The 15,252-nt window shown below is 36.4% G+C and overlaps 1 protein-coding gene across 1 annotated transcript in view; it reads right to left on the reverse strand.

The window, feature by feature from the left end:
* The window catches only part of PIK3R4 (phosphoinositide-3-kinase regulatory subunit 4), a 59,673-nt gene that overhangs the window by 24,400 nt on the left and 20,021 nt on the right, over positions 1 to 15,252 (reverse strand). Inside the window, exons 7-9 of the mRNA XM_019725969.2 lie at positions 13,295 to 13,468; positions 8,994 to 9,139; positions 5,737 to 5,940 (exon numbers count right to left, since the gene is read on the reverse strand). Of these exons, the coding sequence (XP_019581528.2) occupies positions 5,737 to 5,940; positions 8,994 to 9,139; positions 13,295 to 13,468 (524 nt within the window). The remainder of the gene's footprint in view (positions 1 to 5,736; positions 5,941 to 8,993; positions 9,140 to 13,294; positions 13,469 to 15,252) is intronic.

A 15,252-nucleotide genomic window follows, 5' to 3' on the forward strand; every position in this document is an offset into this window, starting at 1 on the left:
GAGGCTGGCTACACTAAACAACAGATTTTCAATATACATGAAACAGCTTTATACTGGAAGAAGATGCCATCTAGGACACAGAAGTCAATGCCTGGTTTTAAAGCTTCAAAGGACAGGCTGACTCTCTTATAAGGGCTAACACAGCTGGTGATTTTAGGTTGAAGCCAGCGGTCATTTACCATTCTGAAAATCCCAGGGCCCTTAAGAATTATGCTAAATCTATGACGACAGCCTAATGCCAGCACATCTGTTTACAACATGGTTTACTGAATATTTTAAGCCCTGTGTTGAGAACTATTGCTCAGAAAAAAAAATTCCTTTCAAAATATTATCGCTCACTAACAATGCACCTGGTCACCCAAGAGCTCTGATGGAGATGTACAAGGAGATTAATGTTGTTTTCACACTTGCTAACACAACATCCATTCTGCAGCCCATTGATCAAAGAGTAATTTCAACTTTCAGTCTTATGATTTAAGAAATACATTTCATAAGGCTATAGCTGCCATAGATAGTGACTCCTCTGATGGCTCTGGGCAATGTCAATAGAAAACCTTCTGGAAAGGATTCACCATTCTAGATGCCATCAAGAACATTTGTGATTCATGGGAAGAGGTCAAAATATCAACATTAACAAGAGCTTGAAGAAGCAGATTCCAGCCTTCATGGAGGATTTTGAGGGATTTAAGACTTTAGTGAAGGAAGTTAACTGCAGATGTGGTGGAAATAGTGAGAGAACTAACATTAGAAGTAGAGCCTAAAATGTGACTGAATTACTGAAATCTGATGATAAAACTTCAATAAGTGAGAAATTGCTTCTTGTGGATGAGCAAAGAAAGGGGTTTCTTGAGATCAAATCTACTCCTGGGGAAGACGCTTTGAAAACTGCTGAAGTGACAATAGGGATTTAGAATTTCACATGAGCTTATAAATAAAGAAGCAGCAGGGTATGAGAGGATTGATTCCAATTTTGAAAGAAGTTCTACTGTGGGTAAAATGCTATCAAACACCATCACGTGCTACAGAGAAACTGTTTGTGAAAAGAAGAGCCAATCAATGTGGCAAACTTCACTGCTGTCCTATTTTAAGAAATTGCATCCACTGACCCCAACCGTCAGGAACTACTACCCTGATCAGTCAACTGCCATTGACACTGACATGTCCCTCCACCAGCAAAAAGATTACAACTCTGAGGGATCAGATACATGATAGCTAGCATTTTTTAGCAATAAAGTATTTTTAAAATTTAGGTACATACAGTATATTTTTGCACACTTAATAGGTGATACAGTATAAACATAAATTTCATATGCACTAGGAAACCAAAAAATTCATGTGACTCGCTTGACTGTGATATCTGCTTTATTGTGGTATTTTCTTTACTGTGGTGGTCTGGAACTGAAGGCACAGTATCCCCGAGGTGTCCTGTACTGAACAACGTGTGTGTGAGAGGAAATTACCTGAGGCCAGGGAAAGAGCAACCAGAAAGCAGGAAGCCAAACAATTCCCAGAGTCCACACAGGGCTGGGAATCATTCATGTGCCCACCGGCCAGAAGTGAAAGACCTTACTTACTACACAGAGCATCACGTCCTCAGAAGTCCCTGTTAGTCAAGCCAAACTGGCCATTGACCACAGGTGGCTCTAGATCTGTCCTAACAAATCTTAAAAGGACCAAATCGATTCCAAGTAACCTAACTGTACAGCAGAACAAATCTAACACTATATAAAGGAATTCAGTACCCAACAACATAAAACTCACAATCAACAGAGAAAGAAACTAGGTGGCGAAGGGACAGAGATTGGAGGAAAACTTACATTTTACTATGTATCTTCTCATACCTTTTCAATGTTACACCTTGTATATATACTACCCAGTCAAAAATGATTAAAAATCATTTGAAAGTTTAAAATGCAAAGTATTTCTCACTTTTTAAAGTAAGGAGTGAAGTAACAGTGTATTCCGTTTTCATGCCTGATCAAATGGATGCCAGTAACAAACGAAGCAGCGAGCTCCTGTGATGAGATCTCCTAAAATGGCCCCGACATGTGTCTCTTCCAGATGCCAAGTCCTACTGAAAATCTGGACTACAGATTCCACCTTCCATACGGGGAATGTTCCACAAGTATACTTTACATCTATTGTCTGTAACTCTGAACATATTTTCCCACAGAAACAATGGCAGGCAGCTCTAGCAAGGCCTATTTTACCCATGATGTATTTCAAGTACAGTTCTGTACACAAGAGCCTTGCAGAACCCCAAGAAAAGAAAAAAAAAAATCTGTAGGAGTGTTCAGAATTCCCACTTGTGGGGGCTAAAAACATGTCTTTTCCCTTGGTAGCCCCAACATTAGGAACCAGAACTCAATACCTATTTCCCTGCAACAACGCCTCTGCCCGTAATCCCAAGAAACTAAGGAGTACAGGAACCAAAAAGAAGTGAAGGCAGACAAAAGGCTTGCAAGAGGCTGGAAGAGGTGAGCTGCATACAGACTTCTTCCTAAGTCCATACAGGACCAAAGCAAGCTTCTCAGTCTTAGCTTCCTGTCCTCAGTTTACTTTGAGAGGCAAGATGGCAACGATGGAGGAGCACGGACTTTGGAGTTAGACGGGTTTAGGTTTAAATGTCAGCTTTGAAACTTACTGACCGGTGTGAGCACAGTCAAGTTAACTACCCTCATTACGTCTCAGTTTCCTTATCTATGAAATGGGGATAACATCATCTGTTGCTCAAGCTAATTTTAAGCTTGAGTCACAAAATACAGAAAGCATCAATTATGGTGGTAAACTGGTAGGTCCTCCTTGAAGAGACATTTTTCCAAAGAGGACATACAAATGGCAAATAGACATATGAAAAAATGCTCAACATCACTAATCATCAGAGAAATGCAAATAAAAACCACAATGAGATATCACCTCACCCCAGTCAGAATGGCGATCATCAACAAGACAAATAGTAACAAATGTTGGAGAGGCTGTGGAGAAAAAGGAACCCTCATACACTGTTGGTGGGAATGCAGACTGGTGCAGCCGTTATGGAAGGCGGTGTGGAGGTTCCTCAAAAAATTACGAATAGAATTGCCATATGACCCAGCAATCCCTCTCCTGGGTATCTACCCAAAAAATCTGAAAACATTTAGAGATAAAGACATGTGTGCTCCAATGTTCATTGCAGCTTTGTTTACGGTGGCCAAGACATGGAAACAACCAAAATGTCCTTCGATAGATGAATGGATGAAGAAGTTGTGGTATATATACACAATGGAATACTATTCGGCGGTAAGAAAAGATGATATAGGAACATTTGTGACAACATGGATGGATCTTGAGAGTGTAATGCTGAGCGAAATAAGTCAGACAGAAAAAGCAGAGAACCATGTGATTTCACTGATATGTGGTATATAAACCAAAAGCAACAAAAGAACAAGACAAACAAATGAGAAACAGAAACTCATAGACACAGACAATAGTTTAGTGGTTGCCAGAGGGTAAGGGTGGTGGGGGGTGGGGGTGGGAGATGAGGGTAAGGGGGATCGAATATATGGTGATGGAAGGAGAACTGACTCTGGGTGATGAACACACAATGGGATTTATAGATGATGTAATACAGAATTGTACACCTGAAATCTATGTAATTTTACTAACAATTGTCACCTCAATAAATTAAAAAAAAAAAAAAACACACAAAAAAAACTGGTAGGTCCTCAATAAATGGAAGCTGGTGCTGTTCTGCTGTTCCTTGCTCTGAGGAGCTCAGAGATTCTAGCCTGCTCTCCCTTTACTAACAGCACCTGTCCCTTGAAACAGTACTCGTAACCCACAGGAATCTCCTGAAACAATTATTAACAGCAACAACATAAAACAGGGGATTACATGTTCCTCTTTTCCTACTCATACAAATGAGGGGATAAATGACAGACAAATGAATACATCAAGCAAACATTTAGCAGACTACAAGGCAGTGAGTTTTAGTGATTTCGTCACGGCACGCAATAATGGAGGGTGGCACTGAGGGAGCACCAATGGCAGAAGCGTGTGGGAGACGAACAGTAGTAAGCAGAGAGTGGAAAGACTATGGAAACTGCTCCTTCTTCTCTCTCCTTTTACCCAGGGCAGTGGCAAAACCTACACCAAGAGCAAGGTGAAAAGCAAGAACTACCGTTGTTTCCCCAAAAATAAGACCTAACTGGAAAATAAGTCCTAGCATGATTTTTCAGGATGACATCCCCTGAACATAAGCCCTAAGGTGTTTTTTGGAGCAGAACTTAATATAAGACCCGGTCTTATTTTGGGGGAAACATGGTAGAGGCTAGGGTGGCAACATGAATGAAGGAACTAATGACTTATATGAAAAGGAAATATCAATATAGAGGTATTTAATTTAATATACAGGATTTGCCAGAGAGAAATACAAAGAATCACACCATCCACGCCCAAAGAAACATCTAAATTGGTGTAGTTTTTATTGCATGCTGAAATCTTTTCGATAAGGATTATGTACTTAGGAGAAACAACAGAAAAACGTGATTCAAAATACAATTTTCCATAAGCTGCTTTCTAAAATATAAAGTACATCTACTATACGACCCAAGGTTAAAAGAAAACCCACAGAAAAAGCTCTTTGGCAATCCAAGTCACATCAAATTAAGTCTCCTAAAATACATTATATATATAAAATATATAATAGGAAACAGAACCACCAGCCTGGAAGGGACTTTCAGATGCATCTCTAGCCTCCAGCAACATTTAGACCTAAAAGAACCAAAATGGATATCGAATGGTGTCCCGCAGGAGCCTACTCCAATATTCAATCACCCACGCCAAAGTCTGGGCATCAAACAGCACTGGCTATTCAGTGACAAGTACAATACATGAAAGGATTCATACCCCAAAGCTGATCAAATTCTCTCTCTGCAACTGAGGCATTTTCACATCATCTTATCTTGTTAGACATGAGTGACAAGCATTCTCTAAACCAAAACTTGCTGCAGACTTAAAGGCAGTCATTAAAGTTGTCCCTCACTATTTGCTTTATGGCTCATGGAGCTTTTATTCAGAAACTGTATTCTTTATTTCTAGCCATTTTTATTCCTATCTGGACTTCTCTAGGTTTCACACACCCCTCTTAAAACAGGTTGCTGAATCTAGATTATTTCTAAAGTGGCCCTATTAATGCCAAGCATAATAAAAAGATTGCTTCCACGTTGTAACAAGATTTGTTAATTGATCCAATTTCAGAGGCGTTTAAGACACAGCAGTAAACCATTGTTTTATTCAATCTAAGATGCATTATAAATCCCAGATATCGCAGCTGTTTGCATGCAGTGAGAACTCTCTAAATTTGGATGGAAATCAGGATTTTTCTGTATTGCATCTATGTTTTACAATATAATGACATAAAATTTCATTATATTTTTTGGTGAAATACAGAACTGAATCAAGACTATTACTTAAATCTAAGCTTCTATCTACTCTACCCTTCATTTATATAGTCAGTAATCACAAAATAAACTTACTAGCTCTCCCAAGATTCCTTATTCAGTTCAACCCAATGCTTATCATCATCCTGGTATCCCCTATATACCAATGCAAATGCATAAGATATCTACCAGATTCATTTATTTATTTATTCTGATTCAACCTAACCAACCAAAATATATTTAACAATTAGATGGATGCTTTAATTTTATTATGAAGTTTGCACTTAAACGTAAGCTTTCAGAAAGGTGATACAACCTGTGAGAGTAATTTCTTCAGAAGCTGTGCTATGGCAGGGTCCTCAGGTGGAGGGCAGTCAGGGAGAGACCCATTTCGTTTCTTCTGACGCATGTGAAGATGTCTGAACAAGCTAGTAATATCTTTCGACCTCAAAGCATAATCAAATATAGAACGACTTACTGGCTCTTTTAAAACGCTGAGTAGAACAAGTTTTCTTTCGATCTATATTAGAAAAATAAAAACAATCAGCCAAAAATACAACATATAGTAGTTATTTTCAAATTCAATAAAACCTTTGTAAAGTTAACGTAGGTATTTATTTTCTAAGAAAATGCAAGATGTGAAAATCTGCAATTTTTGCTTAAAAGACAAAAAGAATGCTAGTGACCTTTAAAAAGCTAAGGCATATCTTCTTTTCATTGTCAGCACCTCAGTACACAACTGTGTCTATCATACTGGATAAATACCCTGGCTAGAAAAGTTTAGAAAATGAAAGAGTCTTTTCTAGATCCCAAAATGTCAGGTGACTTCCTAGACTCCTGTAGTCACCCAACAGGTACAGACTCAGAAAAGATGCTCAGTAGTCACAGGGCTTCCTGTCGGCCATTGGGTTTTCCCAGTAGCTTCAACCACTTCCAAAAAGCATTCCTCTCTCCACAGAGTTCATAAAATCCTTTTGTTACCACCAAGCATACTCTCTTTGACGCAGCGTTTGTAATAACAGGATGAGTACTACTAACAGTAACCAAGAGGACTTCAGACATATGGAACCACTTGGTGAGTCGGCCAGTGGAAACCAGCATAAAAGGGTATCTTTTGTCTAATCCAAACTGTAGAAAGGTATGATTTATGAAACATATGGATAATTAGCCTCTTAACTCCTAATCCTGGCCTTTCAAAATATAAAACAATGATAAAAACAAAAAAAACAAAAAAGAAAAAAATTTTTTTTAAAGAATTTCTGAGAAAACAGCGAATGGTACAGATTTCTACCAAATCCCTTATATGTCATATTTATTATAGTAAACCACAACTAAAAGTTATTACAAAAATGCATGCAATTTTTAAATCCCAGAGACATTTCACATTGTGTTCTAAAAATATTTAATAAACAAACTTCTAAATAGAGTAAGTGGTCAAAATAGTAGGAATCTCTAGACCTGATTTCCAAGGAAGCTTTAATAAACTTCAAAAAAAGGCATATTGGGCGGCCGGATGGATCAGTTGATTGGAGCACAAGCTCTGAATAACAGGGTTGCTGGTTCTATTCCCACATGGGCCAGTGGCCTGTGCCCTCCACAACTAGATTGAAGACAACGAGCTGCCACTGAGCTTCCGGAGGGGCAGCCGGATGGCTCATCTGGTTAGAGCACGAGCTCTCAACAACGTTACCAGTTCAATTCCTGCATGGGATGGTGGGCTGCGCCTCCTGCAACTAAAGACTGAAAATGGGAACTGGACTTGGAGCTGAGCTGCGCCCTCCACAACTAGATTGAAGGACAGACAATGACTTGGAGCTGATGGGCCCTGGAGAAACACACTGTTCCCCAATATTCCCCAATAAAATTTTTTTAAAAAGCGTATTTTCTAGTGATATTATCTGTCTTTCATGTATAAATAAATTGCTTCTGGGGTAAACATAAAATTCTACAAACTATGAAATAAAGAATGATCCCCAGAAATGGATGAATCTATGGAGAAAAGTAGGACTTGAAGGCACAGCCAAATCCTCTTTATTTCCAAAGGATATCGAAGGCCACTTTCTCCAATCTAAGGGAAGGTATTATACATTGGGATACTGTGCTTCCCTGAAAATAAGACCTAGCCAGACCATCAGCTCTAATGCGTCTCTTGGAGCAAAAATTAATATAAGACCCAGTATTATATTATATATTAATCCTATTATATATATTATATTATATATATATATTATTATATTATATCATATTATACCCGGTCTCATATTATAGTAAAATAAGACTGGGTCTTATTTTAATTTTTGCTCCAAAAGATGCAGAGCTGATGGTCTGGCTAGGTCTTATTTTCGGGGAAACATGGTATATAAGTAGGAGAAAGCCAAAGGCATGTGAATTTGCAAGAGAGAAATCGAGTTTTAGTAAAAACATGGTATTTCAGGATGTTTTCACAGCCAGAATCATCTCTCAACAGTCCATTCAATTTAAATATCTATTTTGATAGTTGGGGGTCCAGCAAAATAAAGGGTGTAAACACTGACAAGTTGGGTAAACAACTGCTTTGTACAAACCAAAGGTCTGGAGTTTATCAAGTGCTATACTGCTGGCAGGTCTGGGAGGGTTGCAGGCAGGGGTTGATAGTTAGATTTAAAAAGAAGAAGGTGGGGGAGAAAGAAAAGAGAGAAAGGCAAGGAGGAAGGAAAAGAAAAGAAAAAAGGAAAGGGAAAGAGAAAAAAACGAAACAAAATGAAACAAAACAAAACGGAAACCAGAACCAGGTAGTGGCCCAAAAAATAAACATTTGAACAAGGTTTTTTCTAATTTATTACAAATGATGACAGGCTGAAATCATTTATACTTTTTAAAATAAAAGCAGGGTTCCATCTGTCGTGCGGGGCGGCCTGCGGGGTCTCTGCTCCCGCTCCCCATACAAGAACGCAGGATATGGTGAGGCCAAAAAGGGACACCCACGGAGCCATAGGTAGGGGAGTCATACCACTACAGTCTCACTGGAGGCTGGGTTCACTGGACGTGCGACCTGCTGTCCGTTTTGTCTGCAACCCACCGACGACTCTCTTTCACTCTCCTCCACTCTCCTCTTTCTGCCAGCGTAGCCACAGCAGTTATATTAGTGGCCAATGGCTCACTGGTTACAGCTGATGGCCAACTAGCCACAGCTGATGGCCATGCAATCACAGTTGATGGCCATTTACTACCTGAGCCAGGCACCTGTCTATGTGAGGCCGAGAGCCTGGAAACTTCTTTCTGGGGCTCTGCTCCCACACCATCAATATACATTTCTGCTATATTTCACTTTAACAGCAGATGCGTTATAACATACAAGAAAATCAAATATGAACTACTGAGTGTATAACATGATGTATAACATAACAGTCTCTTGAACATTTCTCACCTTCAAAAGCGTTTGTTCCATTAACATTAACTAGCTTGAAAGGAATGTGAAAATGCTATAGCGCAATTTAAATCTTTCAAAATTTAAATAAAAATAGAACTCTAAACCTTTTTTTAAGGGCTCCGCAGTTCGGAGGGGAGATTGATTCTAAGTTGAAACATACTTACCTGTATTATTGGTTGGGTAATATATGGGTCAAGGTAAGGCATCAGTTTACAATACACATCAGCTGTGCTTATTTGATGAGCTACCACTGTGATAAATCCCACGGCACCATAGCGTATCCACAGATTGGGATGACACAGAAAGGGGGCTAGAAAGGGGGAAAAAGGGTACGGATTAAACCATTAAACCATGTTCATAGTTTCAGACTATCAAAATAAACAAATTTCCACCTTATAACACAACTGATAAAGGGATTATAGCGCAGTTTTACTATAAGGTGCCTTCACATATTCAATTATCTTGAGGCATAAACTCAACCTAGTGAACATACTGATATTATATTACTCCCTATCAGAAAAATCAGCAATAGCAAAAAAGAATAAAAACAGCTACCTCCTTTCTGAGAATTTAAATTTATATTTTTTAATCAGGGCTGAAGATGGGTGGCCATCTACTCATTTAAAAGACTGGAAAAAAACTACTAGACAGAGACATAAAAAGTCCCAACAGTTACTCCCTGACCCACTACCCTGAAGAAGTCCAAGGACACACCATGTACCACATAAAGAGCAAAGAAAATGAGATGCTGTCTCTTCTCTCAGCCACAGCTTTAAGATCAGGGAACAATTTCATCTAACATTCTTTTTAATGTAGAGGTTTGATCAAACCTAATATACATATCACTTATAAATTCATTCACAAGGCATTATGAATGGAAACTAAAAGGCAGAAAACATGATGCCCATTCTTAAAGAGTTTAAAGTATAAAATTAAACCAGAAAATTACATGAATGTCTTTTCACCCCTTTTATTTTTAACTACGTGTGTATTATACCTAAAACCAGTGATTTCAACTAATCGAAGTAAGATTTAGAATAAAATTCAAACTTGTAAAAGCAAAGAAAAAAATTGTATTGGTCTAAGTATGCAAAAACATCAGCATTTTGAGGATATTAATTTTATGAGAAATTCATACCAACAGAAAAATAAGAACACTGTCACATGCTCAAATGACTTATAGTATAAAAAAGGGAAAGGAGAAAAAATTTGTTCAAAATATGTATCCAAAGTTCTCCCATTCCAATTATTTTAATTACACATGAAGGAGCTTTTGATTATTTCATAAACATCCTGCTGACTCTGATATATCCAACAAGGGAGGGCTGGTAGTTTTGACAAACGGGAAAATGAAAACTGGAAAAACATCAAAAACCTCCAAAAAGTAAACCCAAAATGACTTGGCAGGGATTAGATACTGTACAAGGCTGCATTATTGGTCCCAATTCTTTACATTATCTGTGTTACACAACCACACTCTTGCCTTGTACTCACGGTGTACAAATGGTACTTCTCTGCCCCTTGCTTTTGGCTCAGTCATGTTACCTGCTCTGGGCAATGGATGCATGTTGGCAGATATACCAGAAACAAAAGCTTGAAATGTGCTGCATAGCTAGGCATGCTCTCTTGTGCTCCTGCCATCACCCAGAACATAACGTGCATAGCTGCTGACCTCCATCCTGGGCTCCAGAATGACACAGAGGAATCACAAGTCACCACAGACAACCTGGAGATGCAAAGCCTAAAAGCAGAGGCACCCACAAAACCTACAGATAGATGCATAAGGAGAAATTTACTGAGATTTTGTGGTTCCTGAGATTTTGTGGTTGAGTGTTGTATAGCACAAGGGGTAGCTGTTTTCATTCTTTTTTGATACTGCTGATTTTTATGATAGGGGATATAATATTTGGTATTGCTGGTTTTTATGATAGGGGATATAATATTAGTATGTTCACTTGGTTGAGTTTATGCCTCAAGATAACTGAATATGTGAAGGCATCTGATAGTAACATTGTGGCATAATCCCTTTATCAATTATGCTACAGGGTGAAAATTTTTTTATTTATATTAGTAAGTAGCTAATTGATACAAAGATTCTCAAACACTCAAAAACAAGAAACCAGAATCAAGAGGATTTCCTATAAAACAGTTTACTCAATTTTTTCTCCATCCAATACATTTCTATTATCTGGGGATAATCTCCTTAATATTAGATATTCATAATATCTAAGTGGGAACAGTATTGTCACCATCACCACCACCACCATTCCCTTTAAGAATCACTACCACAGACGGACTATGCTTAGTTTAAAGACAGAACACAAACACAGAGATATATACAGTTTATCATTTGTTTTAAGTAGGTGTTTCTAAGTTACTAAAAACTTTTTTTTAATAGTTTAAAATGCCAACAAATTATTATTTATTTGATTTTTCTCAGCAAGGCTTTTTCTTTTTCCTCATAGCTGCTCCCAAATTCAGTTCCCGTTCTAACGGTATTCCCCATCCAAGAAGTTATACCACACTGGATTTATTCTACATCCAATGATAATTTATTTTGATGCGAAATTAAAGATACATGAGTACCCCATATTTTCTTGTGATCAATGACTAGAAATAGCAGGGCCCAGAAAAAATCTCTGCAAAATTTGAGAGGAGAGGTGAAAAACTATCTTTATGATGACTTTTGCTTAAAAACTTATGGACATCCATTTTTCAGATAAATACAATGCTATTTATAAGCCACATTAAATCTCAAAAATAATTTCCAAATAGTTAGGCAACAGAAGGAATGTATTATGTGAAATCAGAATATATGAGTATATATTTATATATACAAAAGGTATAAATTAAAATAAAGAGAATTAAAGTCAAGAGCAAGAAAAACTTGACACTTGGGAAATAATGTCACTGTAACAAAAGAAAAAAAGAAAGCACTGATGTGGTAACTCAGAAACAGAGAATGAGCAGAAAACATTCCAGGTAGCAAGATATACCTGTTAACATGACATATTTTCTCCTTAATATTATTATGAAAATAGGTGCTTTCTATATCCGTCTTATACTACACAGGACCAGAAACTTTAAAATCATTCTAACACCTTTTAATTATAATATTAGCAATACGAGTATTTGGTTCCCATGTTATTTATTACCTTTTTTAAAAAATGGGAAAAAATAAGAGATAAGTAATCCTTTAAGTTTCAGCACTCTGTAGCTTATAACTTACTCTGGATGGTGAGGACACAATGTGACAGATATATAGATGATGTATTACAGAAATGTACACTTGAAACCTATGTAATTTTACTAACCTTTGTTCACCCTAATAAATTTTAAAAAATAAAAATAAAAAATACTTCAATAGAGATTCATATCATTGTGTTGCCAATATTCAACAATTTCATATTAAATTTGCAATTATTTTTAACATAATCATCAAAAAAATCAAACCAATTTAATTATAAACTAAGAATGAGTATAGATATTAAAGTGCAAAATAAGAACCCTATATATACTTAAATTTTCCAATTTTTTTTTAAAGCTACATTCATGCCTTAAAAATTTCCAGAAATTTTATACATCTCTACTATGTAACTATCACATAGTTTCTGAACAATCAAAATAAACAATAATTCCTTTGTCCCTTTTCTCTGAGGATTGCCTCAGGAAAAAACCTGTTAACTAACTCTAACATATTTTAGTTTTCTATTAATTTTTCTTGGCAAAGCATTTAGCAGGAATTAAATATTTTATCTAAAGAGGCAAATTTCAAGATTTCATGTCTTCTCCATACAGAGCCAACTTGCATTCTTACTTTGCATCGTTCTCAAAGTGAAGTGACAAGAAAGCTAAAAGTTCCGGATATTCTTAATTTTAGAAAGTGTCATATTTACTTGTTTGCTCTTATTCTCAATTTTAAGTTGAGAGAAATAAGTGCTGTAGAGGTCAAGGAATTAATTCTCTTTCACTGGTTAATAAAATTACTAACTTCAATGCTATGAATTCTTAACTGGCAATGAGTGCGATGACATGTCATAGACAATTCTCCACATCTAATTTCAATTTGACCAGTGTCCAAAAAAATAAGTGGACTCTTCAGAGAAGTTAAAGACTTTATCCATATTGTGTTAAAAAAACAAAAACAAAATCTACACTTTTCAAGGATCACACAAAGACTTACCTACAAATAAAAACAAAGATGTATTTCCCAACTTGGGCTGGAGAACCAAATGATCCTGTTTGTTTGTTGCCTGTCTCAAATACATACAAGCCTGCATGCAGAAGCATGCACATGTGTGTGTACACACAGACACACACACACACACACACACACACACAAAATGGGAATAAAGTTGAAAACCTGACTCTATATTGCCTAGAAGTTTTGCAATGCTCTATCAATTGTTATTTCTCTTCCCACATCCTAATTTTCCCATCCTAATCTTGGGAAACAGAAACTTACCAATATCACTGGCAAATTCGTACACATGGGGTTTTTGTAGCAGCCCTAACTGGCACATACAGGTAAGGGCGTTAAGAGCCTTCACAATAACAAATTCCTCAGCATCACTAAGACCTTGTTGCAGCAGGGGTTTGAGAATCGAGGAGCTCTGCCAGCCAACATAGGCAGCAACACCTAAAAAGAGAAGCAGCACGACATTATCACGCATTCTATACCTGAAAGTACAAATGCCATTAGGTAAAACAGTAAAATTAATCAAAAGCCAAATATATTGAGCGATAATCAAGGAGAGGACATCGCACTTCCTTCCATCGCATGATAAATGAAAAAGACCCACACCAAAGCAAATCATCAAGAAATTCTGGAACACCAAAGGGACAAAAAAGATCCTCAGAACTTACAGAAAGAAAAATACAGGTCCCCTAAAAATGAAGGAGAGTAAGACTGGCATCAGATGATCTTCAGCAACAATGGAGGCTAGAACACAATAGAGCAAGACCTTAAAGTCACGAAAGTAATTTTATACCCAAACTGTCAATAAAATAAGAGAAAATAAGTCATTTTGAGACATGTGAGAACTATATAGGTTTACCTCCCATGCAACTCTTTCTAACTTACTTGAAGATATACTCCAGCAAAATTAAAAAGATGTAGAATGTACAAAATAGTAGATATAACCCAAGAATTCAAGGGGGAAAAAAGGATAATACCTAGCAAACATCTAGAAATCAATCAGCTGAAATTAGAATTAAAAGCCAATAAATTTCAAAGATGTTAAGAAGAAAAATGGAATAGATTATAAACAATAGACAAAATTGGTAAGGAAGGCACTAGATATTACAGATAAGATGAAGAAGGTATATTACTTTTCTCTATAAAAGGAAAACAAAGGAATCTGAAATTCCAGGACAAACAAAAACTTTGTTCAAGAAAGTCATGGTATAAATATAAAATAAATTAAAATGTGCAATGTATTTAGTAATTGACAGAGGATAGAAAAAATAATCCATCGACTTTGATACTACAAGTATTCTCATCAAAGACAAAGGAGTCACAGCACTGGAACCGTGGTGAAGTAAATATAAATAATATACTATCTGGCTCTATAGTCAATAACATTTACACATTCATAATCATGTAAATTTTGTTTCGAACTTTTAGAATCACTTTATACAATGCACAAAAGACTATTACGATTACAGAACAGAATGTAGATATTATCAACTATAGCAATGCAATTGTTAGCTGAGTTGTCAACTAACAAATTATCAACCACCAAAAGAAAAAGGAGAGGTAGAGAGAAAGAAAGGAGCACTAATATTCTTGTAGTCCAAACCAAATCAGAAGACCAATAAGAAATAGGTTTAATTATTTAAAATTATAACAACAAACTGAAAACTAAAGCACTGAAAATAGTGATCTATATCTCAAAAACAGGGACAAAGGATCAGGTATGAGTGAATTGAATCTTCATCTAGTATAGAACAAAGTCAAGAAATAAAGTCTAACGTTGACAATTCTAAAAATAGTAATATGAAAATTCTAGAGGTATGGCAATAATCACCGGAAGATACCAAACCAAAAACAAATAATTATAGCTGCCTCTGGAAAGTGCAACTATTGCTTTCCAAATATTTCTTTATAAATTTTGGATAAATTTTAAATTTACAAAAGCATATTTTCCCTATAAATGAAAAATAATTTTAGAATTTTTTTCTATAATAAGAGGAAAAAAATGCTATCTAATATTCTAGTGGATTATATTTAGGAAATTTACAAACTGAAATGTATAGTGAGCTAAGACAGCGCAAAAGATTTTGGAAAAGAAGTGTGGCATCTGGGGAACTTATCCTACCCGATACAAGTATTAATAATAAATACATAATAATTAAAATATAAGAATTGAGAGTATAATATTGAGTACAAGATTAAGAAATCAAGGAAATAGAATAGATACC

The sequence above is a fragment of the Rhinolophus sinicus genome, linkage group LG10, assembly GCF_036562045.2.
Source record: "Rhinolophus sinicus isolate RSC01 linkage group LG10, ASM3656204v1, whole genome shotgun sequence".
Classification (NCBI taxonomy): Eukaryota; Metazoa; Chordata; class Mammalia; order Chiroptera; family Rhinolophidae; genus Rhinolophus; species Rhinolophus sinicus.